The 26,058-nt window shown below is 43.2% G+C and overlaps 2 protein-coding genes across 7 annotated transcripts in view; both read right to left on the minus strand.

The window, feature by feature from the left end:
• Positions 1-106: 106 nt before the first annotated feature.
• Positions 107-11,767, minus strand: LOC113996289 (tumor necrosis factor receptor superfamily member 1A-like). Its single transcript, XM_027737228.2, has 10 exons — positions 10,263-11,767; positions 8,815-8,908; positions 7,860-7,991; positions 7,566-7,677; positions 6,895-6,968; positions 6,128-6,223; positions 5,141-5,175; positions 2,116-2,454; positions 1,621-1,669; positions 107-836 (listed from the first exon to the last, which is right to left on the minus strand). The coding sequence occupies exons 1-10, from the start codon at positions 10,293-10,295 to the stop codon at positions 532-534; spliced, it is 1,269 nt and encodes a 422-aa protein (XP_027593029.1). The 5' UTR covers positions 10,296-11,767; the 3' UTR covers positions 107-531.
• Positions 11,768-11,971: 204 nt separating this feature from the next.
• OSBPL5 (oxysterol binding protein like 5) overlaps positions 11,972-26,058 on the minus strand; it is a 177,857-nt gene continuing 163,770 nt past the window's right edge. For all 6 annotated transcript variants that reach the window (XM_027737253.2, XM_039382452.1, XM_039382451.1 and 3 more), the window contains exons 15-23: positions 25,937-26,035; positions 24,596-24,693; positions 22,640-22,729; positions 19,760-19,896; positions 17,006-17,191; positions 16,325-16,463; positions 15,050-15,167; positions 14,319-14,421; positions 11,972-13,312 (exon numbers count right to left, since the gene is read on the minus strand). In XM_027737253.2, the coding sequence (XP_027593054.1) occupies positions 13,177-13,312; positions 14,319-14,421; positions 15,050-15,167; positions 16,325-16,463; positions 17,006-17,191; positions 19,760-19,896; positions 22,640-22,729; positions 24,596-24,693; positions 25,937-26,035 (1,106 nt within the window). In that variant the 3' untranslated portion in view covers positions 11,972-13,176. The remainder of the gene's footprint in view (positions 13,313-14,318; positions 14,422-15,049; positions 15,168-16,324; positions 16,464-17,005; positions 17,192-19,759; positions 19,897-22,639; positions 22,730-24,595; positions 24,694-25,936; positions 26,036-26,058) is intronic.

Genomic DNA, 26,058 nt, shown 5'->3' on the forward strand with positions numbered 1-26,058 from the left:
ACCGAACGCCACCGTGCCAACTAGAGCATGGCAATGAGGCTTTCCTTAAATACCTCCAGGGACGGCGACTCCACCACCCGAAAGAAGTCCAAGAGTCAACCCCTGCTTCTCTCTCAACCAGGCTTTTATTGCCGTGCTTCGAACACAACGGTGCTAAGCAGACCGATACAAAACAAAACTGTACAAAGAAACCAAAGCACACATACTCTCAAAAGCAGCAGCAGCCTCTTTGTTCCCGCCAGACAGGCTGGGACAGCACGGCACTGCCACACACAAAGGGAAGCAAGAGCCCCTCGCTCCCAAGCAGGCATCCGGCGCCTGAGTTCAATATTGTACAACTCAAAAGACCTTAGTGAATATCACAACCGGAGTCCGTGTAAACACCGACAGTGCTAAATCCCTCCAAGCTCTCCACATGAGGTGAGGAGGATATCAAGTCCATGCCATCACTTTTACTGGAGCTTGTTGATGTCCTCATTTAACAGAAGTTTGTAGACACATGTATGTACACAAGAGCATTTCTCAAGTTCCTCATAAACATTTATCTGTAGCTTCCGCTTTACTTATAATGTTATTACTTTTTAAAGTGTTCACTACATTATCATAAGCCTTCCTATCTATATGCTTCAACTCACTCAGTAACTTAATAATGCACTGTTTTTCTCCCAGTGTGTTTCTCCAGATGAGAAGCATCTGATAGGATTGTTCTTCTATATCATTATCAAAGTTATAAATAATTTTATCAATATCATTGTCATGCAGATGAGTTCTCATAAGCTGCCTCCAGTTTTTTGGTGGTACTTCCTTTATAAAGGCCTCAAAGCAAACTCTCCGTTCTGAAAGAAAAAACAACACACGTCAGCTTGGGTTTTAAGACACAGATTCTCTTTTTCATAGCTAATGTACATGCTTTCCCTTTAATTTTCAGCCAACGCCTGCACAGACCGAACAGCAGCAGCAAGGCCAGGTTTGGCACCTAAGGAGCACCAGGTTTCCTTACTAAGAGATTGTAAAGACAGCTGAAGGTCTGTTGGTCTATATATCTTAAAAGAAGTCTCCTAAGACACCATTCAGCAAAGGTGGTTTTGAGGAATGCTTCACTGCCTGGCACTTTAGCTTAACAGGGCTACTCAACAGTAGGCTTCAACCATAGGTTTGCCACCCCAAGGCCATCATGAGAAAAACCCATCTCTTGGACATCCAGCACAATTTGCTGGGTACAGGTAGATGTATGGGGATTTGATGGAGTCTTCCATGTCAGTGGACATTTGACAGAAAGATTTCCTGCTCTGACCTACCCCCCACTCACTAAAGCAGAGTCCACTGCTGCAGTGCAGCCTTGTTTTAAAATATTTGTTAAAAAAATTTGTACCATTCTTATTCTTAAAATCATGGCTCCCTGTGCAGAAAAGTCATGCTTTAAAAGTAGAACAATTCACCACAGGGATTACAACTTCTCTCAAGTGTAGCAATAATCCTGTTTCAGCATATTTTACAATTTACTAAAAGCCTTATAACTCTAAGCAGTATTCATTAGCCTCCCTACACTATTCTTTAAGTAGACTAGTCAACAGGAAACAAAACCAAATTCCAAGTACTGTCAATTTATGGAACACTTACCTTTTTGAGAGAGATCTTTAACAATTATTCGATGCTCTGGTTCTCGTACCTGTAATACAAAGTTGGACCATGACTCCAACATATCAGGGTGGTTCACTTACAATTATTCTTGACCTACTTGACAGCTTGCTTCTACAGCACACTCACCATTGGGAAGGGAAACAACGTTTCACGGCACAGATGAAAGTATTTGAGTAAAGAAAATTGCATGATGAAACAGCTCTGAAGTGAAGCAACAAGGCAACACATTTGCTGCTTTTGCTACAGAGCAGCTTCTATGTACATTTTGACAGGGAGATGAAAGAGGCAGAGTAAATTAAACGTAAGGGATTGAAGTTTGCTTTCCCAAGATATCACTTTCCATACTTTCTATTACATCTTTAATGCAAAGTCTCCTCTATCATTCTGCCTGAAAACTCAAGAAATAGTTAAAAATGGAACTGAAATTACACATGTATTAGAGAAATCATGATAATTTCACATACACACACTTACCACACAATTTGCTGGTGTTCTAATACTTGATACATTAGATAGGTTATTCTGATGAAAAGCAGAATTCTGGCCAGATTTTGATTGTAATGAAGACTCAGGAATCCTCCTCAACCACCTTAGCATACGGTGCTTCCAGTCCCCATGCAGGATGGTGCCCTGCTCAGTAAGTGCACTATCTTCCTCTGGTGATGTGTCTTCTACTTCCAAGTTAATATTGATTTGTTCTTGGCTCTCTGGGCTCTCACCACAGTTCTCATCCTTTGGGTTCACTGAGTTATTTGCAGATGCAGGTGTCTTCCTTTCTGGCAAAATGAGGCTTTCACTACCACCCTCAGACTTCTGTAAAGAATAAGAACATACTTTAAGAGATGTTTCATAGGTAGGTCTACAAAGACAGTCTAGGGGAAGAAAAGAGAACACCTGAAACCACCAGATAGAGAAATAACAGGAGACCTGCTAATATGGCAAAGTTACAGCCTTCACAGAACTGGAGTTCAAATGGTTTTAGAGCCCAGCTCTTCACTTTAATGTCTGTTCTGCTCCCACTGGACTGTGGGGTAAGGCTCACAGGCTACCTCCACAAAAAATGCAGGAAACTTTTCCTGATGTTCTTACTGATGTGGGATTTCTCTTGCTCCTCTCTAGGTACAGAAGTTTTGCACCTCTTGTAAGTTAGGAGGAAATTAAATTGCCTTGCTTCACCTGAGCTGACTTAACAGCAACAGGGGCCTCAAGCCTCTTGCTATGTCAAGGCTGATGCTCTCACAACTTTTGCCAAGCTGATTATAGCCTATCAGCTCCATGTAGTGCACTAGTTTAGGCTTTCTTTGGCTGGATTAACTTTTCTGGCAGATTCACAAACTGGAATCAGTTGAAAGAAACCAGGGAGCACCAGTGCACATCACATAGCTTTTGTGAGGAGACAAAGAGGGAAGCAACCAAGGAAGGCTGCATCCATTTCAGCATTGCCAGTTCATTAAAGCATATGCCAGGGAGCACAGCCCCAACTCATCATGAACAGTACAAGTACAAAGCAGACTAGCATCTAACATATCAGCTAGTGCTAAAACCAGAAAGCTTTAGGAATATTGTTTTTAAGATGTGGAAAATGAGGGTGAAGAGTAACTGTTCTTCCCATGAGACGTGTGTTTTTTAAGGTACAGCCTCTGTGAGCATAAGCCAGTGTGGTTTCTGCTTGCACAAGGTCAGTGACCCACGTGTGACACCACCATATGACCAACATGCATAAGCAGGGATGTGAAGGGAACCTCCCCACACATCACACATGTAGTTGTACATCATTCTCATTGAAAACACTTTCTGTTAAGGGTGTAAACAGGTTAAAGAAATTGATCTTTTTTATAAAGCATATTTCTTAAATAGGAAGCCAAGTGACTGAAAATACATAGCACAGCTGACCATTTTGTTTCAAAATACAGCAGCAGCTATCAAAGTACTAGCAATTGTTGGGATTTTTTTTTCAGAGCCACATAAATTCACTGGTACTTTGGAAAGGACAGTGTGTTGGTGCCAAAATACCTGGTCTCAGAATTCTATCAGTGTAACTCTCCTTAGCAAATAAGCTATTACAGCAGCATGAACATTTCAAGTGCACAGACACTCCATCTCAAGTCTGTGACAGCTCTTACACGAGAGCTAAGTGTCTCCATGTAATTGCATTATTCTACTACGTTTTAATTCAAATTAAAGAGATGTTATATTTGTCTATTCCTATGCTACAGCTTTTTGGCTGTAGGTTTTCTGCCTTCAGCTTCTACAAATACATGAAGTACTGCAAATCTGGCCAGGGGTGGGGGGAGACAACCGAGCAAAAAAGTGTAGGTGATCGACATATTTGAGCCACTTACGGACCTTAAAAAAGAGAGCAGAGTTTAAGGTGATACTTTTAAACACATCTTTCAATTCTGTTTCTTCAGTCTTCAAGTATTTTTTACATAATTGAAATGCATTTAATTGCTCAAAATGTCTAATTGGTAGCATTAGATGAGCTCACACACTGGGTGAGTAGTGTATTGGGAGGAGGACAAGAAAAGCAGCAGGGAGAAGTAGTGTTTTACACATGCTATGAGAGTAATCTGGATATTTTTCTTAGATCCTCATCAAGACTAAGATTAGTTTTACACCTTGGCACTACACATCATTAACTACTGCTAAGACTGAGCTAATTTTTGCCTCAGAGTGCTGTTAGGGGTATAGGTTCTAACTAGAGAAGCTAAAGCTAGACTAGGTAAATACAAGCTAATTTTGTATTTATATTGCAAAATGCTAGATTAGCAGTAGTGGAGTTTTTTCGTAATGAAACAGTAAAGTTCTGAAATATGTTTGACTACAGCAGGCCAGGGTATATCCAGCTTTACAGTGGAACACATGCTAGCAGCCAGCCTTAGCTTGGTAAACCATTTTTAGGGATGCACTTTGGAACTGGCATGCTCTGAGCCCCAAATCCCTCATCTTATGGGACTATTTAGAGCCCAAAAGTTAGACTGTTCTGGTCTGTAGCTTTTGACATGAGCCCAAAGGCAGGAAGGCTCAGTCACTTTACTGGACCAAGAGTAGTAGGTCTTATGAACAAATAATTTTTTTGTTAAATTGCAATAAAAGCTTGAACACCACCATGCAGGTAACTGATAGCTGACACTGAGTGCAGAACACATGTGAAAGAGCAAAAAAACTAAATTGGATCAAGATATCATCTGGAGACAGTCTGAAGTGAAAGCTTGAAGCTAGTCTAATTTTTTTCCACTTTCAAAACATCCTGGTCACAGGCTCTGAAGTGTTTCCAAGGGAAGTATTGGAAAGCCCAACTGTAGCAGACACATGCAGCTAATCGGGCCCTTGCTAATATCTGCCCTGTATGAATCACAACTTCTTGCATCACAGGAACACATCCTACTGGAGGTCTACAGTGAGACAAACATTGAGGGCTGTGCATCAAGTACAATTAAGCAGTGCACAATTAAACTGCACAAAACTGAGATGAAACATTTGATCTATCACAACTTACCAGACTTTTCTCCACATCTTTATCAGCTGAAGCAGCTGAAAAACAAAATAAGTGTCTAAGAAACTTTTAAGAACTGCAGCAACTTAAACATAGATGAATTCACGCAAGATTTATACACAATAGAAACTTTTGTAACACAAACCAAAACTTTTACAAGTCATTAAGTTTCCTTAATGTCATACATTTCATGACCTACTCTTAGCTTCCACCAACAGCACAAACACTGTGCCTTCATAGAGAGAAGAGTCCCAGTTAGTAAAATGCAGACAAGAAGATGACAAGTTTAAGTCACTCTTGCATGCTCCCCCACTCCAGCTTACGCAGCATTTTTGTGGGCTATTGTAATACAGAAAAGATAGAAATTGTTTTTACTGCAATACAATTGGTAAAGCATGATTTGAACAAAGTTAGCATTCAAAATTCAGACCAATTTTTAACATTATTCTAACTACACTAGTTGCAAAAACACCTTAATACACAGTAGTGGAAAAAGAAATTTCCAAGGAAAACAGCTCAATTTCACTAAAAGAATAAATTCACACAGGACTTATCAACCTAACGTTCACCCTCATTAAGAGGCTGAAATGATGAAAGGGCAACAATTTGTAGAAAAATCTCCACATCCAAATGAAGAGAACAAAAGTAGTTAATGAACTAATTAGTTGCTACTTTTTGCACCATGCATCTGAGCTGACACAGGTTTCTGTCTTTGCCAATACAAGGCAAGTAGATATGAAAAGTCCTTTTTAAGGACCTAATTATAATCTTGCTTTGAAGTAAAGGCATCTGTCGGCAAAATAAGGACGGTCAGTTAAGGTTTATGCATTTTATTTACTTAACAAAACTACTCTTCTTCAATCACATGCTAAGTGAACTAGAGCTTAAAAAGGTCCCCTATAAAAGTAACACAAACCCCAGAGATAGCCCTAGCGCATGCCTTACCTAATTCTGGAAAGCAAATTTTATGGATAAGAATCAAGTAGTTACCTTTATCACACTTCAACTTTTTAAATACCAAGAACAGCAAAACCATAGCAACCACCAAAATGATTGGAAGAATAATCCAAGAAAGAGCTGTGCTTCCTGTGAAGGAAAAAGAAATAAAATTAGTACTGAAGCAGCCCCCCAAAAAGATATTCCTTGCTGTCCTAGAAAACAGCCTAAGCCCAGCACTAATACAACAACCCTGCTAGCTGGTCCTGGAAGAGGCACTGGGGAATTTCAGCTGACCTGAATGTGCAAGCACTTGTTTGCACTGCACATCATTACCCCAAAGGCAGCAGGGGATTCTGCATAGACCCGCAACACAACTTCTACAAGGTCTTCCAGACAGACACTTTAAAGGAGAAACAAGTATGCAAAACATGACAGCAAGCTTGAGGTGCTGTAACATAGCTTCTGCCAGACCAGAGGAAGACTGAACTGACACCATCTATCTACCAGCAGAAGAGAAAGCTATTCCATACACAGCTTCTCAGGCATAGGAAACATATCTAGAACTTTCAGCAGTATCACCCTTGCAACTTCGAAAACCCTGGCAACACGTGTAGCTTTTCACCCAGTGAAACTTAAGATGGTTTGTCACTCCAATGCCTTTGAGAGTTTGTCTTTAGCAAGTAACTCCCAGACTAAAACACAGAAGCTGTTAAATATGTTACAGTAGTTCAAACCACTGTTTTACAGACTGCTATGGTGTTATTAGCCTGAAGCCACAGACCCAACAAACCAAGCTGAGTGGGATTTCTGTACCAGACCTTGATTCGGTAAGTCACATCCTAGGCCCGTAGTAGCATTGCAGTTCCGGTCGATTTCTTTGCCTTCCGGATACCTGCAGTGGATGGCAACACAGGGTTGTATCAACATTTCCAGAGCAACATGCAGCTCTGTATAGACCTGACTTTTTTCAGGCAGAGCTTAGAGGCATAAACAGATAACTTAGTTAGAAGTGCACCTTTAAACAACGCAAGATAGTACTACAAGATTAAATAGAAGCAGAGCAGATAAAGCTCAAGTATGTTAGCTTGTAAGTGGTGGTGGTGGGGGGGAATGCAAAAACCAAACCACAGTAGATGCATTATTCATGCAGTTAGTTGCCTTCAACAGGTAGTTCTACTTCCCAAAATTTTTGACTGGGTGCTAGAAAGCTTATTCAAGTGTGTACCTGGGGAAATACTAATCTGAAGACATGAAAAGTGCAAGCTTGCAGCCATAAGCAACAAGCACAACAATACCCAAGTTCGTCTCTTTTTAGGTCTCAACTTCACATATTTTGAGACCTAAAATTTAAATGCATGAGTAATACCACTTGGCTTCAGGGCAATTATTTACAGCCAGATAACATGTGTTAGCTATTGGCACTGATTGGGCCACAGGTCTAACATTCCCTAGAAAGAAAACAGTCACTTATATTCTTTATCAAACTTACATTTTATTGTGTCTCTGACATATTTCACAGCTCTTGTCAGTGCAGAAATACCCTTGTTTGCACTCGCATTCAGTATTGTGTGTCAGGGTACAGGGTCTCACAGTTACTTGATCTAAAAAATAAAACATAAAAATTACAAAGTAAATATAAAAGATGAGACTCTACAACTGTGCAAAAATTATACTCATATCATAAAGGCAATTTCTTTCTAAGTTCAATATGCTCAATGAGGATCAGATTTTCCACATTAAAAAGGGGAAAGGGTTAAGGCTTCATCAAAATCGTGCTCGGTACCATCTTTGCACTGTCTGCATGACAAGCATTCGTCCAAGCCGTTCTCATGGGCGGTATAACTCTCTCCTTCCTTGCAAGGGTGACATTTTCCTCTCAAATGTGGAACACTGCAGTGCTCAGCAGCAAAAGTACCTGTGGAAGAAGAGAACCGGCAGCAGCAGTCTCAAGGGATCTTTTAAACAGACAAAGGGCTATAACAGGATGTTACAACACAAACCCATTTTGAGGAGAGTCCAACCCCTCCTCACAAATGAATCATGTGCCACATGAACCAGCACAGGAGAGTCGGGAGGCATATTCCCAGTTTGCTGCTCAGACAAGGAGCGGTGCCAAACGAGGCACACAGCCAGGCCTCTGGTGGGACACACAGGGGACAAGGATGACTCTCTGCAACAGCTTAGAGTTAGCAATATGGCCAGCACCATCTCTGAAGGAGCTGATGAGCACAGAGAGAACTGCTTGTAAGAACTATTCTTCTCCTTTCTCTGAATTACCTCTAAATAGCCCTCTGATACTCTCTAGGGGCAGGGTACTTCTCAACACAAAACTCCTTAACTCTGCACACACTGAGCAAGGAGGGGAGAGCAAAACCAAACCCAAGATTTACCTACAGACACAGAAATACCACAATTCCTCATGGCTTGTTCTTTGTGCTAACTGAAGTGTTTTGTTAACAAAAAACCAAACCAAACAATACCCAATTTTGAACACTTTATTTTCAACCATGAGCAGAGTCTTCCTGGCTTGCTGCCAAGCCACCTCTCCCAGTCATCACCTGTCACACAAGGGACTCTTGCTTCAAAATGGAGCCCAGCCTTAACAGCCCCAAGAAGCCATCACAGCTCCAGATGGGCTTACACTTTCACCAGATGAAACCGTAAAAAACAATAGTGATCAGTCATCTCCATGAGAAAGAAACATGGCCATTATCAGCTGTAGCTTCTCAAAGTCTTACCTGCTGGACAAGATACACAGCAGTGTCCTTCATGGAAGTACTCTCCCTCTTCACAGTTCTTTGCTCTGGTTCCAGGCATTGTCAGCAGCATAACCTACAGAAAAGACAAACAGGCATTTGAGTGAATCATCCTCCCAGAACATGATAACCATCTCAGGGAGATGAACCAGTAAAGACTTGGAAACACATTCAGAAGTTTATGGGAAGCCACAGAGGAAACCCAAACTAATTTCTGCTAAGTGCTGCTCATAGCAGTAATTGCAATCACAAAGTTGGGGTTAAAGCACCACCGTGCAGCAGCTGATGGGTTTTAGACAACTATTGCCGCAGATCCCTAACTCCATTTAAAATTCTGTTCTCTTTCCACTAGTTCACTGCAATGGAACTTCAGAAGCCTAAGTTTCTGCCACATTCAAGGCATTCGTTTCTCCCTCCTCCCATCTTTTTAATTCATGGGGATCAGTGTTAGTCTTCTACCCCCCCACCCCCCCCCGCAAAATGGAGGATACGCCCCAGAGACCTCATCCAGCATTTCTCACTGTAATCGTAAGCAGAAGGCAAGTTGAGTCATTAACAAAAATAACTTACTGTAGCCACAGGAGCATTGGGAATGTTTACACACACACATATATTTTTACATATGTTTATTATTATTAATTTTTTTTAAGAGGAACAGGCCCGCGGGGCACACACCCTGAGTGCCTCGCAGGTAGGCGAGCGCGGAGCTCGGTTTCGAGACACCGAAGTACATCCCTCACTTGTAAACCGTAAGAGAGAGAAGGTCCTAGAACAGATGCAGGGAGAGAGGAAGGGACAGCCGCGGAGCTCCTCGCCGCTAATTGCCATCAGCGGGCAATTTCCAAGCTGAAATCAAGAGTTCAGCTCCCGCAGCTGCGCTCTTTCAACTCTCTCCCTGGGAGACTGAAAGTCTTTCCTGTAATCGCGTAGTTCAGGAAACTTCCAGTTTCACAGTTTCACCAAAGACAATTAAAAAGCTCACTCCTGACTTGTAATTTTCTTTTTTTCCGAGGAGAGAAGGCGGCAGCAATTGCCTTAGGGAGAGACTCGGAGAACGCGTCACTAGTCCTTACTCGCTTCAGAGGGTTCCCCGCAACCCGGGGCTGGGTTCACAGCAGCTGCCCTTCCTTGTCCTTTTCAGGTTTAGGAGACCCACGTAATCAGGATCCCCGAAGTTTCAAGCAACACAAACAAAAAGTTCAGGTAAGTTACTAAAGTCTCTTGAGGAAGAGGAGGGTAGGACAACCTGCAAGGCTCCTCCACTCCGGACTTGGAGGAAGCCTCTTTTCCCGTCAAAAGGAGGGATTTGGCTACGGACAGGTGCCAGCCCCCACTCGCGGCGGACAGGTTGAGGGCGAGCCCCTGCCTGCAGACAGCGGCCAGAGACTCCCACCCTGCGGCCCGGCCAGAGCCCCTCTCTCGGCACTCACCAGCAGCAGCCCCGCCGCTCCTCCGGCTGCCATCGCAGCTCCCGGCCCGGCACTGCCCGTCCTGCCTCCGCTCGGCACGGCCAGGGGGAGGCGCCGGCTCTGCCCCTTTATCCGCCCCCGCGGGCGGCCGCCCCCGCCCGGACAGCGACCCGTCCCAGGGGCGTCGTGCCCCCCCCCCCACGGAGCCGAGGGAAACCAGGCTGTGCTTTGGGACCGCCCCGGTAACACGCTTTGCACCTATCGAGAGCAGGCAGAATCCACGCTGGGATACGGCGCGATCCGTGCCCCTCCACCCAAAAAAGCTCGCGCGCTGACGGGCTGCTCACTGATCACGAAAAGGAGGGCCGAAGGAGGGACGGGGAATTTTCCCAACGACGCACAAACTGGGTTTTCTAACGCCCTGAACTGGTTCTCAGCTTTTCCCCCAGCAGATATTCCTCCCAGAGAAATAACATTTCTGAACGTGATTTTCCTCAAGAATACTCTTTATCTTCCATGTGCATGTATCCAGTGTGAACATTCACCTCAAGATGTTGAAATTGGATTAAAATTAATGGCACAAGGATTTATAGACTGTTCCTTTTTGATTATTTTTAATACCCTGTGGCAGCAGCAGTAAATGTTGGAAACTCCTACTCTGCTCATGCATAATTAGTTTATGTAAGTTGATAATTTCTTTCACTGAATTGCTCCTTTTGTGGCAAGTGTTTTACTTAACTGCGGTAACAAGTCCCAGTGAAATCCCTGTGGATGTGTAGCTTGGTAAAATGGAAATGATCCAAACAATTTCAAGCCTTTGCATTTACACCTACTGGATGCTTCGTCTCAGCACTGCTTCTCTTTGGTTCAGGTGGGCATGGGCTGTTTTCTTTTCCCTGTTGTTGTTTTAGTAAGCATTTCTCAAACCCACACACAGTTGTATCCAAGAGATGTAAATAGCCCTACAGAAGCAGAGAGGTTCCTATCTTTAACTCAAATAATTCCAAAGCAGGATGTGTGTGATGAGGAAAGCTGTGCTGACAGGCCAGAGATGTGCTGACTTGCTGAAGCATTCAAAGGATATTAGCAGATGTGTTTGCACAGTGAACACTTTCAAGGTGCATACAGGACTTTGCATAGCCTGACAGCCAGAGGTGGGTGTTTTATCCGTGGCACAGGTCAGACTTCCTCAGAAAGGGTGACTAGGATGATGTCCTTCAAAAAGACACCCAATCTGAATCAATAATGTTGACATTCTTGAAGTATGATTCCTCAAGGATCAAGAATCCTTTGGTTTTCTGGAGACTTTTGCTAACAAGAGTCACTCACCCTTTATTATTTGTGATCAGTTCCCTGACGGCTTCCAGATGCCAGCTCTCATCCTGTCCATGTCAGAGAGCTGTGGTTCTCTTCCTGGAAGTATCTATTTGCTGTCATCAAGTCACCTCCTTAATATAAAGGTTTTCTAAATCCAAGACAAGTCTGTACATTTACATGTACAACAGTGAAAACCAAGGGCAACCACTTTTCTTTCTGAGGAAGTTGCTACAACTAGAAGACACAAACAATTTCAGCCAGAGGGGTATCAAAATGCTATTGCTGTTCTAACTTATGGCCTGTGTCTGAGATTCTTGGAGGCCTTTTCCTGTAGACTTTCCTCTAAAAAGTGATTTACTTGTAAAACACTATCAAATACAAAGCCAAAAATAATTTGTCAGATAGACCGTCAGTGAAAGTTGTGTGTAGTTTTATTTCAACATATCAAGCACAAACAGGTGTCCCCTAACTGGGGAGTATGACGAGGAATGTACTTAAAAATTTGGAAACATTTACATTGAAAGATAGCCCAGACTGGCACCACCACTAAGTATTTTAAGGCTGTATATATAGCAGTACTTACCACTTGGAACTACTTCAGGCCAGAAAAGAAAGGCTTAGTATTGTCCGCAGTCTACAGAAAATATTGCAAATCTTTAAAAAATGGTGTAAAATAGGAAGACTATTAACAGAGTTGAACAATGCAGTGGCAAAACCCTCTCTCTTTCCTGACCTTTGACGAAAAATGTGCCTAAGACCGAACACACATACGCCTATATCTCTCCCATCCTTCTCACCTATGCTGGGGCAGTGGATTTCTCTCTACAATGCTAGTGTGTGATATTATAAAACAGCCATATAGCAAATAATAACAATAATAGTAAGTGACCAGATTTTACAAACAGGCATATCTGACGTTACACTCGATGGGCCAGATCCAGTACACCAGTCAGCTCCGCAAACAAACAAGGAGCTTTCACTGAATACTTCCCATTTCCTAAAGAGGAATGGCTCTAGGAAATTGTGCATATTTACAGTTCCTGTGGAATGGAAAATAAAACACATCCTGAGGTCTCATTCTGTGTGTGACAAAACAGATCATGACTTAATATCCCGGGGGTGGATTTTTGGACCAAGTGTGCTCCCTCCCATAATTAATTAAAGGCAGCCGGACAGGCACCATGGACATCAATTCTTTACAGCTCCCCAACTGCACTCCCTCACTCCTGGAGCTATGACCCAGGCCGGTGTGACCTTTCCAAAACACTGGGGTGTTTACCATTTTGGGGTTACCAATACTGCTGGGTAATTAATAATTGCATCAGAAAATGACAAGACATAGAAAACAAATTGCACAATTAAAGCTACATTTGGCTTCAGCATTAAGGCCCGTACAGGTTAAGAGGTCCTTGAAGATGTACATGTAAAAGGCAAAAATGACAAAATCTGCAGGAACAAAGTTTTGCAGGTTCCTAGGTCCCTTTTTAACCTCGTTTTTCCACTTTCTTCCACCTCTGCCGCGTTGGTTCTAAAGTGCTTTGGTGCCTCTCTGGGCTCCTTGCGCGAGGGGCCCCCCTCCTGCAGCCAGTAATCATTATTGCTGCCAAACGTAGTGATTTTATTTGAAGACATAATTAATGAATAGTTGACACGTAAGAAAGATGCAGAGGAGAAACCAACAGCGAGAGTCCAGGAGGAAGCTTTCAGAAGAGGCCTTCCTGTGGAAGGACTTTTTGTTCAGAGCACTGAGGTTTCTGGAAAAGAAAGCAGTACGATTATTTGTGGGTTGGAGGGAGGTGTGCATTCACACGTGTGCACATGCCCAGAACTTCCACATAAGGAGGGAGACACCTTCACAGGTACAGCACTGTGCCCCCACAGACTCTACCTCCCTCTTTGTTCTAACAGAGAGATTAGTACTTCTGTCTAGAGTTCGATCAGGCAGAGCATGCTGATTGGCATTGGAAGGTGTAAGGGCACAAAACCCAAGAAATCACTTTATTCAGCACTCATAATCCTATGCCCTATACTTCCCAAATACAAGAGCCTGCCTTGGACACCCCCAAGAGCTAGAGAAGCCAAAGCCATGTCACCAATGACTCTGGCATCTAGAAATGGTGGGCCTCATGTGTGATCCCACCACAGTGAAGCCTCAGGAGAGCTGGATAATACACAGTGGGGAACCAGCAGGGCTCCTTGGAGCAGATGTAGCAGTTAATAACTCCCCTGTCCCGGCTACAGGTGTCTGCAGGGCAAAGCTGCTTGTCAGCAGCAGGTGTGGTCACTACTTCCCTCAGACAGCAATTAGCCATTTAAACAAAATGTGGGAAGTTAGTGCTTTTCACCATGGAGTCCAGTTTTTCAGACCACACGCCTGCATCTCTACAGAAAACCAAGGAAATCAGAAACAAGAAGGGAGACCTCACACCTTTTTGGCTAGCAGAGATTTATTTGTAGCCAGGACACGGCCCAGCCCCTCCCAACTTCTGCAGCTGTTTTTGCAGTCTGGAATGCCATGAGGTGTGAAACATGCTGAGGTGAAGAGTTTTGGCCATAAAGACTTAAAAGGAAGGGATTTCCTCACTGTTTCAAGCAGGGAATGGGTTTGTCTTTGTGTGCTAATTGGTTACTTATAGAAACGACTGTTAAATGCACTCCAGCAGCTGATAGAGACCCTCCAAAGGCCACAGTGAGGAGTTAAACGCCACAGGTTATTTTCAGCCCATTAAAATAATTGATTTGATGACAGCAAATAGTTACCTGTGTATGTCTTGTTGGGCTCTCTGTAGAGATAAGACGGCTGAGTGAATTTCCTTCAGGTGATTCATTTCTTTCCCACACTGAGCACACAGGCTTTCAAACCCTGTGGCAAAGTATTGAAGGAGAATTATGTTTTGCATCACCATTCTAGTGGTAGTGATGAAACACAACACAGATTCACCCAGCAAGCGGCTGGCTGTGATCTAATTGTCACAGCCAGGGGGATGCTTTCAGGAAGAAACACAGGGAGAAGGAGACAGGGAACAGAATCTTCCACCCTGAAGACTCAGGTCACTGGAACAAGTCCTGTGACACTGGCTTAGAGCCCTTTCTCAGTCAGCTCTCAGGCAATTTTGGCAGCATGCTCCCCAGCTGAGGGGAGGAGAATGGAGTGCTCGCACCTGCCCCTATCTCTGAAACATTCAAGGTCACCTCTAACAAAAGCAGAGAAAAGAGAATTGCAAGGGCTGTTTCCTATCTGTTGACTGGAATGTCAGTCTATTTTTTCAACATGTTTGTGCCAGGAGTGGGAAGCCCTTGTTGGCATGGATGGTGTAAGGTAGAGTGGCAATACATACAGAGAACAGAAATGGAGAACATTCTGTGTGTTTGCCTGTGGGCTGTTGGCTCATGGTATTAACTGGGCTGGGAAATGTCCCAGGGCTGGCTCGAGGAATAAGGTACAAAGGGAAGAACATTAAAGCCTGACCCAGTGATACACAAATACTTGCCATCATCATCTGAGAGCTCCTGCACTGACTCTGGTGTTGAACAGCTGCTCTCTGTATTCTGGCTGTGGTTGGACGGCTGATCACTGGTTTTGCGGCGCCTGCAGTCCTTGGCAGACCTCTGGATTAAACAGGGATTACAAGAGTCTCAGTTGATGTCAAATTGGAAACTCAGGTGTCTGCTTTAAACAAAATAATTCGGGGTGCTGGGAAATACGTGTGAGATTAGGAAGTCTGACTGCTTTCTCAGCAACTCCTGGTAGTTGGACTCCTGACAGCTACTTAAGGATATTACACACATGCCCTGTAGACAAGCATTTCCTCAAATGACAACATCCTTAAGACACCTATCCAAATATTCTTGTAGCTTTAACTGACACATACTGGTGATGAACCTTATAGTTCCTTTGCTGACTTGTGTACCCACTCAACTACATACATAAGAGAAAAGATGAAAAGAAGAAAAAATTAGAATCAAATTTCCCAGGGAAGATTTTTCAGAAGGTGCATGAAGGATTTAAATATCACAGAATTTTTATGCCTCATTTCTTCATGCACTTCAGAAAGTTTCTCCCTACCTCTTAGATGGGTAAACCAAACACATTGATTCAAACTTCTCACCAGAGGGTCTGAAAAGCAGTTTATAAACCCCAACTTCCCAATGCTTCAGAGACATTCAGATTCAGGTATTATAAAAGAAAAGTCTACATACATAGTAAGATACAAGTTTTTCAGTGTGATATGGGTTATATTTAGCTAGTTCAGCAGTTCAACATTTAAGAAGTGTGTTATCAATGACATATATCACTCTAAAGATGAAAGTGGTGAGATAAGAAAGTATCATCTCTGTTTAAGGGAAAGGATGGAGAGAGGTTTCTTGTCTTGTCTGAGAGAAAGTAAGTGATGAAGGCTGATGGCAAAGACTGAAATTGAAGTTGCAGGATCTCAATTCTGCACTCCAAAACCTATGTGAAGTTTTCTGCTTTGGAACCGCTGAACTGTGAAGTTCAGCTCAGTCATGTGCAAAACCCACTAAAGGGTCATTTTCACTAAGATTAGGTGGAAGAAAAATGCCAAAATGGATAGAATGTGTCAACCAATGATTATAATTATTTTGAGTTAATGATGGTATGATGTTGCAGGTCTACAGTCATGAGCTGTATTTATCCAAAACAAACCTTTCAGCCTATGCTGTGCTTACATGAAAATGCCATAGAAGAGGGCTGTGTATTTAAACAATCCTAAAGAATACTATATTCCCCAAAACAGGCTTTTTACCTTGTGCCGTGTAATTTGATTGTTTATGCATGTTGTTTTGTGGTTTGACATCCTTGTAGATAAGTGTCTTTCCATTGTCTGAAGTATTCCATCCTTCTCAAATTGGGCAATGTCGTTCAAAGGATCCCAAGGCCTTAGACTTTTGAGACCAAATGAAAAAAATACCATCAGAAAAGCAAGAATCCCACACCAGGTGTGTTAAGACCAATACACTAATTCCACATGCCTCAGGGCAGGCAATCATCCCTGACAGTAACCGGAGTTTCCTGATACAGTGACAGGAGTAGCAGATGCTTTCCTCCACATTCACAGTTCCTTGCCATGAATGAGGGGGTTCAGTCTCCAGAGGCTTCACCCTTCTTGGCAGGGGAGGAGAGCACAGTTTTTAACTCTGCTCACACAGTGCAGAAAATCTCTGCTAAATGACTCCACACTTGATTGCAGCAATAGGGATTCGCACCAATGGCATAGTGGATTTTCCTTTGCTGAGCCCCCATTTCCAGCTATTCCCAATTAGCATCAGAAATATGTATTATAATGATGACACGGAGCTCAGAAAGGGCAAGCTCTGGACATAGTTTGGGAAATGGCAGGACTCCAATTACAGGTCTGTAACCTTGCTTGCATCCCTGGGGACTCAAGCAGTGAGGTCTGCTCATAACCCCCAACCCCAGCACTCACTCTTCGTATTTGTAGCGCCATTCGTTAGTTGTGGCATCGTGCTGGAAGAGCAGTGGCTTCCACTCCGTGCCATTTTCCCTCCGCTCCCGGGCAGCATTCCTCTGCTCCTCCTCCAGCACAAATTTTTCCTGTGTTGCCTTGTGTTGATCGCCTTTGTTTATTGCACTGGTAACGTGCTGCCAAAGCCTAAAAATAAGCAGGGAAGCAAGTTAAACCACCTCAAAACCAATGATGCATTTTGTCAGCTGGAACTTCAGAGCAGACACTTGTCTGGTCTATTGTAACAGGATTGTTCTGCCTCAGTTTTGGCTTGTAAATTAAAGAATGGCAACACTGAATGACCTGCTGAAGTACAGGGGACTTTCCCTTACATAACATCACCTACAATATTCATTAAATTCTTCAGTGTTGTCTGTGCGAGTTATAGGATCGTTATGCTCAATTCACCGAGATCAGAGGCTTCTTTAGAGGTGACTGATGGAGAATCTGTTCTCTTCCTTGCCCTTTCAGGCATTTCAGTTTAGAAGCCTTTGTGTTAATGTCTATGCCCCAAACAAAGGCTTTATGTTTAAAGTTTAAAAGCACTGGAAAACAAATTTGTGTGCATATCTTGCATATTGTACTCCTATATAGAATTAGCTACCAGGTCTGCAGGCAGCTGATTCAATCTGCAAGTAACGGACAGGTCCTTGTGCTCATGAACTGCGAGCACGAGCACAGGCTTTCACCCGCACTTGTTTTCAGCTGCCAAAGGATACGTGATCCGTCATATGATGTCTCACTGAGCCTCTGCCCTGGGGAGAGGATCTGCCTTTTACGAGAGAAAAATCATTACTTTTTTTTTTTTTTTTTTACTATAGCCAAGCTGTGATAGGCCTCTCCACAGTTCCTCTAACCAAAGCACTTTAATCTTCATTTCAGATTGGAAATACTTCTGAGACTAGCAGCTAGCCCTCCCAACGCATTACCAAGTGGTTAGACTATGCACAGGAGATCCAGGCTGTTCCAATATTCCCAGCTCCACAAAACATTCATCTTCCATTTAGAAGATGAATACATTACTGCATTTAATTTGGAGCTTGCTGTGAAGCTCTTAATTTAAAAGGGATATTGATGCTTTCATTATATTTCTATCAGCATACATTAACACACTTCCAAAAATGCGGCCTCTTAGATAATTACTGAAGGCAGAAGAACACTTTCCTTTCCTTTTTAACAAGTCACTCCCATTTTTCTGTATATAAATATTTTCTCTCAGAAACAAAGGAAGGAAATTCAATTCAAAGTCAGTGATGAGGGTGGGGGAGGAGTGGAAATAATGGCCTGAGAAAATACTGAGGTGGTGTAAAGTCCGTCCTAAGGAATGCAGTGGTGTAAAGTCCTCTAATTCTAAGAACCTCAGAGGGACATGCACAAAACTGTTTGACAGGGGCAAATTACTCCATCAAGAGCTGCATGTGTCAGGCAAAGAGACCCTCCACAGTGAGCTGCATAGTGGTATGAGCTTCAGAGGCTCTCCCACATTTGTGAAAATAGGTGATTTTCAGGTGATTTCAGGTGGATTAGATGGTAATTTATTCATACAAATGTCAGTATAAGGAGCTCAGTTAGGGGTCTGTTAGGGGTCTCTATTTTCCTTTTTGCCTCTTTCCCTTGGATGCATGTATCATTGTTAATCTCTGATGTAGCAAAGAGGGTCAGCTCTGGCCATAACCTGGTAGACAGAGAACTGGAGATTCTTTGTCCACAAGACTGAGATTTCTTGTCTCCTTTAAAAAAAGCTTCTTCTGAAGATTAATAGAGAAATGTACTGCAGTCTGCTCTGAAATGGCAATTGCACAACTGTAAGTTACAAATACAGACTTTATTGCCCGTAACGTCCACTGTTGTCCAAAACAAACTATATGTTCACATGTTTTTATTTTCATGCAGTCCCTTTCTTTACCTATGAAAAGGGGAATCTTCTTACTGTGATGTGATGCAACACCAAAATCAGATGCCCACAGAGAGGTGGGCATGTAATGCAGAGCCAGGCAGCAAACTGCATGTGCTGGCTTGGCATGTTGCCTGGTGCTGGCTGACCAAACCGGAGAAGTGGCAGAACTAGCTGGTTTGAAGCCAGCACCACATAACGTTGCTCAACAAATAATGTTCTTGCCCAGCAACTGGTTTGGTGACGTATTAGTCATTCCGTCAATTTTCTAAGTTGTTTGCCAGGACTACATTTTTAGGTAACCTAGATCACTAAAAAAACCTGGTGCAGACTTCATCGGAGATCTCAGCTGAGTTAAACATACATTTAATTGTTTTCTTTCATAAAAACCTGTTATGTGGTTCAAACTACAGCTTCTCTCGATGCCAGGACTTTCCACAATTTAAGATCCTGTGGTTGAAACAACCCTTTGTAACAAGATATCCAACCGCGGGTTGACACCTTGCCCTTCCATAAAGTGTTCCAGCAGTTACAGAGACTTTGTTCATGGTCTTTGGAGTCTAAGCAGAGTTGTTATTTCAAGCAGATAAAATGTAGCCTCCATAATTTGTCAGCCCAGGTCCCTGGTTATTTCAGAGCTGTACCTCGTGAAAATACTCCAGAGCTAATAGCCTGGAAAAAAATAGGTAAATGGCTGGGTAATATGTGCAGACAAAGCAGGTCACTGCCTTTCCAGGACTGTGCTGAGGAACTGGGAGCCTTCTGATCAGAGCCCTCCCCCGGTAGGGAAGAGGCAGCGAGACATTCCAGGAGCTCCCTACCTCTCTGACTCAAAGTCCGTCTGCTCCTCAAACAGCACAATGTGGCGCTTCAGCCTCTGCCTTCGTACTTCACTGGTCGGGTTCCAGAACACTTCTGCATTCCCGCTTTTCAACTCATTTATATGCACTTCCCCATCCTGAGAAGCAGAATTAGGTGAAAATGTTAATGACAATCAGAAACACAAGGCAGAAAACAAACCTGACAAATGGAAGCTGCTTCTGGATTTTGATCAGGGATACAGCTCGATTAGGAGGCTTATTTCCCCCTCTATCCCATAAAATCTCACTGAATGCTTCCTGAAAGTTTCTAATAGAAACAAATGAGGTGAGGCATTCCAGAAGCACTGGTGGAATAATTAGAAAGGGACCTGGTCCCTCCTATTAGTCTTGTCCCCAAACATGAGGACAAGAAGCCCTAAGATACTCTTCTTTCCCCACTGTTCCTCTCAGCTACCACCCAGCACATATAAACAAGAGCCCTAGCTCCTTTTCCAATATTTCTTCCATTCCTCAATGCTGAAATCTCACACAGAGCCCTCTGAAATAACATCCTCTCCAGAAAGGAGAGCTAAAGCTGAGATACTCTTTCACATTTTTCTTCTTTTGAGTTTAGCCAGATTTTTCTACTATTGCTCCTGAATTTCATTTAGCTCTTCAAAATGTCATCAGTCTTCAATTCTTACTCCTTGCCAATCTACTTGGCAACAAACTACTAAGCAGCACTTCCCTGATCTGAGGCTGGCTAGACAATATTGTCATGCCCCTGCTTAACTGATCTGTTTCCCAGCCTGGCTCACAGACACAGCAATGCCACAGAGCCAGAGAGGGTAGTTTACAGAATGAACAGCCTGACGCTGACTGCAAGTGGAATGAATCAGATGGTTACAGCTGATGAGCAGTATATTGATGCCATTCAGCTGCCTGGACACGGTGTGAGTATCAGGCAAACCTTATTTAGGTCATGACTACTGGCTTTGCCCATAGCTGCCTAATTTCTTTGTATCCCATTGGCTGCATTTCTCCCCCTGCACGTGTTTTGTGATGTATGTCTCAAAGTCATCACATCTTCAGCTGTGAAATACCTTCAACCCTGAGGGACTATCATCCCTCCTCAAAGTCTCCCTCAGGACTTCCTCTGCCATAACCTGAGATGCCAGTTCCAGCACTGATCTGAGGTCCTGAAGAGACCCCCAGCTGCAGATCGGAGGAGGCAGGCAGGCATTATCAAGCATCACTACATGCATCTCTAAGGGGCATATACAAAGCACTCAGCTGCTGCTGTGATCCTAGGACTGAGAAGCATTGGAATTTGCTTCCCTTCTTTATTCAAGTGGGTTTTCAGGTCCTGAGACAGAGAATTTACCTTTCAAATGTGAAGGTTTCTGTCAGGAAACTGGACAGTATCAGAGAAAATCCAGGAGAGCAGGCCAATACTCTCAGCAGGGAGGGAGGAGAACAGGCACCCTTCCTATCAGTGCACAGCAGCTCCTCTATTCACAGCACACAACTGCAAACAGTGGCTCACAGAGCCACCCTTTCAAAGCCATTTTAACTTCTTTTATACATCATTATAGTTTTGTGCACCACAACCAACCGGGACAAAGAACAAGGGAGGAATAAATAAACAGAAGGCTGGAAGCTGAGCAGCACACAACCATGTGGCTCTGTGCCCCAGGGGACCCCTCGGTTACATATTCTTGCGGATGGTGTTTGCAGGACCCTCCACAGACAAGGTACTCCCCAGCCCAGCACAACTCACAATTGCCAAGGCCCATCCTGCAGGAAAAGGATGGAAAAGCTACCCAGGCACAGGGAGCAAATCACTTTGCATAAGCCCAGAAAGGGCAAATATCCCAATTTCAAAATGGGCATTAGCTTTTTATGTCAAAAGACAGATTGTCTGAGGGGACAAGTCCAGTACCAAAGGCTACACTGTGGTTAGGACCTCACTTCAGAAAGGGCTTTATCCGGGCACATTTCACCTGACCTATTTTAAATACCTCCTTCAGGATGAGACAAACCTTGTCTCAGAAGTGGCAATTTCTATGGACTGGAAAGGAAGCACAGGACAACTGTAATGATGATGTAGATGTCCAAATGTTGCTGAGAGAAGAAATATCTAGCCAATGTCCATCCCAAAGCCCAGTGCTCACTGCTTTTGCCACAGTTACCAGGAGTTTCAAACAAAACTAGACTACATCCTTCACCATGCAACTTTCTTCTTGTTGGATTTGTGCTTGAGGGTGACTTGAAGTGATTCACTTGTGTATACAAGGTGCACAAAGGTGCTAGGTGCTCTGAGCTGCACATACAATAGACTCTCACTGAGTTTATGTCTCTGTCCTTCGCCTCATGAACAGAGGAATAACTATCTGCTATCATAAATAATGAATTTAAAACCCTTTGAATTCAAACCCCTGTGAATTCAAAACCCTGTGAAGTTCTTCCCTGATACTGATGTAACTGAGGAAGTACTGAACACACCAGACAAAAGGAAGCCTCATGATCTTCACAGTCCCACCTAACACATACTATATCTCTTGCCATCAGTGCTCGTCCTAAGCCTCAGACCCTAAATACAGAACAACTGGCTTTGATGAAAACCCTCCTTACTGTTCCCAGCTTTGACCCATGCTCTGGGAATGCAAGTGGATGGGACTACTGAAGTGTAAATGACCTTGAGAGGTACCTTGAGAGGTGTGTCCTGGAAGAAGCAGGACACGCTCGCCTGCACTCCCTGGGGCTGGCGGGAAAAGGCAGGACACGGCCCTTGGCAGCGCCCATTCCATCGCAGGGAGCCCGCCAAGGGCCGCCATCCTCCCACGCACCCTGCTGCCATGAGCACTTAACCTGTCAGCAACTTCGATTATCATGTGTTACCCAGTGTCCATTGAGACTTGCTAACACTTCTTCTCCTGATTTAATCTTCCCAGAGATTTGATTAATGCTCGCGCTGCCACCGAAGAAGGGCTGTCAGGAGAGAACAGGAACAGAAAATTCGATCAGTCTAGTGAGAACTGGAAGGGAACCAAACACAGTGATGCAGCAGTAGGGAAGGAAAGTGCAACCTGCTTGACTTCCACTATTTCTGGGGAAAGGCAGAATGAATTCTAACATGGATTTTGACTATCTCACATTGTGCCCTCTTCCTTTTGTTTGCAACACCAAAATCACTGTAGCTGAAGCAGGGGAGATAAACCTTCAGGTGCATCAACAGTCAGCAGTACAAGGCCTCACTTTCATTGCAAATACACTTATTTATTGTCAGCTAGACACTGGGATAAGTGTATGTGGACAAGTCCTTCCCATTGTCCAGAGTCACATTACAGTTTGCACTCTTATACTTGCAGCCTTGTCCAAAGAAAAGGAGCACCACCAATGCTGACTTTTCCTGCTTATGGGACAGCAACAGCAGTGTGGCAGTGCTGATGACTGCATCTGTGTCAATTTGCCAATGAAGAAGTTCTCACCAGCAGCAAACAAAAAAAAAAAAAAAAAAAGAAAAAGGGTATTTCCAGAATCAAGGAAAAGATTCTCAGAACAATGGAAAATTCCCCTCATCTCCTGTCTGCCAAACACAGGAAACAGCAGTGATAAGTGACCAGCTCTTCTATTCATACCACACAACATTTCTTCAGTCATTTTAGCACCTACTTTCCAATAATATTTGTGCAAAGGAACTTTTTTTTTTTTAAATAACAATACAAAACCAAATTTCACACAACACCCGTGGATAAAGAAATCATGAGTATCTCAAGCATTTGCAATCCAGCAGAGAATTGGTACATATCCAAATTAATAACGAAGTTATAGGGTTTACCTTTAACTTCTAACAATTATACTAAAAAAGGTAGATGAGAAATACTCAAAGCAGAGCATGTAATTAAGACACAGGGTCCTTTCTGAGTCATCTTTAGATTCGGGGTATTGTTTTCAAGCTAGGAAAGAAGGGTCTGCACTTTAAGTTCTGAAGAGTTTGTAGGTAGATGACACTGACCAAAGTCAGGGCACTATCCCGTTGGCCTCAACACAGTACACCAGGCCTACAGGAAGAACAGGCTTTAAAGACAAGCATGTGCAAATGTCAAGAAAGTGCACAGGGAAACAGTTCACTTTGTAAAAGGCAAATAAAGACAAAAAATTATTACTGCCCTAGAAAAAATGCAGTTTGCAAAAGACTCCTCTAACTCCAGTGATCTCTTACATTTACATGGCTAAGGCTGCAACTCTGAAGTGCTGCAGTTCTCAGTTCTTTCATTTTTTTTCCCCAGGCAAGAAATTGTTAGTTGGAGCAGAAAAGAAACAGATGCTCCTTAAAAAAGCAAGTTAACTGCCAAGGAAAGTAACAGGTTATCATTTTCCTTCCCAAATTTTAATACATGTAGTAACAGGAATGCTCAAAAATTCTTCCATTTTGCCTGCATACCATAAATCTGCATCATCAGGCTTTCTAGGGGAGGGACTAGATACATGAACAAGTCAGTGCAAGGCTTGTCAGTGTGACAGCCACCTTGCTGTATTTTTCAAGCAGAAATAATTGTACCTGCCTGAACAGAAACCATGCTGTCAGCGCCAAACTTTCAGAACGAAGTTTGGCCAGTAGCCAGCCAGCTGACAGTGAAAAAATCATGCATAAAACTAAGGCTTCCTGGGTTCAAATCAAGTTGCATGAGGCAAAACTGACTGCAGGGTGATGCCTCCTCTCCAGGTAGGCCAGCTGTGGTGCACACACACATTGCTGGTATAAAAATGATCTGGTGTGTATGGGCAAACCCTGCCTGGGGCACAGAGACAAGCATGAGACCCATTCAAAATGGGGGCCACAAAGTCTCTTACCTTCAGCTTGAATTCCAGTTCTGCCCTGTGGTTAGTTTTCTCACAGTCAATGGTAACTTTCCCTCCAAGCTCCATTGTCATGGTACCATATAAAAGTCCTGAAAGTTAAAAAAGAGGCTTAAGAAAGGCCCCAATGGAAACTATCTGCTTTCTCAGGTCAACCTGGCTCTCACTTGACATGCTGTGAAATTCACTACTTGGCTTAAAGTTTTGAAAAGATGGAACTTGAAGTTTCTGGGAAATGGTTGTTTACTATAAGCATGAAGAATCCTCCTGAGTCTGTATTCCCCATTTATTACACCAGCTAGGAAATAGCTTGACTCACAAGTGCTGATATTGCACCTGTGGCAAGCTGAAAGTGGGACAGGAAAAATAAAGAAGGTTGTGCCCTGCAACTTTATTTATACCAGTGCTTAAACAGACCCAGTTGCTTCTCACAGGGTGGATGGGGAAGAAACGAGCTGTAATGGGATTCAGCAGAATCTGGGAGACCAGTAGTCATGTAGGGCACTTCTTCTTATACATGTTTACCATTTGCTGAAGAGGTCGTATGCAGAAAAAGAAAAACGACAAGAAAAAGACTTATGCACTGGAGTGCATAAGTGTGATTTACAGAAGTTAACTGTTTTCAGGTATCCAGCCCCTCCATAAACATTAACCTTGAAGTCAAGGTGCCAAATTAAAAAATATTCATAAATCAAAATTGGATCCAACTGCTGATTTTATCACTGTGGTTGAAATGCCACCTACACAGCTTCCTGAGGAGAAATGCTTCCTGAGAAGCAGTGAATCAGCAGCCATCCCCCAGCCTCGGTGTATGTTGGCTCAACAGAGCAAAGCCACACAGTAATAAGCATCAGCCTCATGGAGGCAGCTCATACTCTGAGGAATACAATGATTAGAGTAACAAAGAAATTGGAAGAGAATTTAGGATTTTCCTTTATTCCCAGAAAGCAAGAAAACATATTAAACAATTTCAATGCTAACATAAGAAAAACTTTTTATCCTCAGAAGCTCAGAAATGTAGTCCTATTCTTTCCATCTCCACTTTATCTGCAGTGCATATATGCAGTATTTTTCTGTTTCTGTGCAGTGTTAAAACTAATGCAGATGGGTCTCATTCCCTCCTCAGCTCTGCACAGACAGAACAGACAGACTTCAGTGAGGATGACCAGTCTCCTGCTGAGCACTGTGACTCATGTGTGGAGCAACTGCTCTCTGGAGTTACCAGTCCCTGTGGTGTCGCTTACTTGAGAGGGGAGAGCCAGTGCAAAGTTAGTCAGTAAGATACCATTGTATTATTCTTTCTGTTTGCTTCCTATTTGATGACTCACAACTTACCTTTACAGTGGGCGTATGGCATAGTAATTATATAGTCTTCCCCTCTGTTTAGAAACATCAGCTTTGCTTTCCCATCCAACAGTGCAGAAAGTGAGTTACCTATAATTTAAAGGAACAAATAC

The sequence above is a fragment of the Pipra filicauda genome, unplaced genomic scaffold, assembly GCF_003945595.2.
Source record: "Pipra filicauda isolate LSUMZ 115617 unplaced genomic scaffold, ASM394559v2 scaffold26_size5592650_pilon, whole genome shotgun sequence".
In the NCBI taxonomy this organism is placed as follows: domain Eukaryota; kingdom Metazoa; phylum Chordata; class Aves; order Passeriformes; family Pipridae; genus Pipra; species Pipra filicauda.

Excerpts from the sequence above, each read along its gene's own strand:
- LOC113996289 (XM_027737228.2), bottom strand. The coding sequence starts at position 10,295 with ATGGCAGCCGGAGGAGCGGCGGGGCTGCTGCTG. Across the intron at positions 1,670-2,115 it reads GAACACCAGCAAATTGTGTG|GTACGAGAACCAGAGCATCG; the intron begins GTAAGTGTGTGT and ends TTTGTATTACAG. Across the intron at positions 837-1,620 it reads TAAAGATCTCTCTCAAAAAG|AACGGAGAGTTTGCTTTGAG; the intron begins GTAAGTGTTCCA and ends TTTTTCTTTCAG.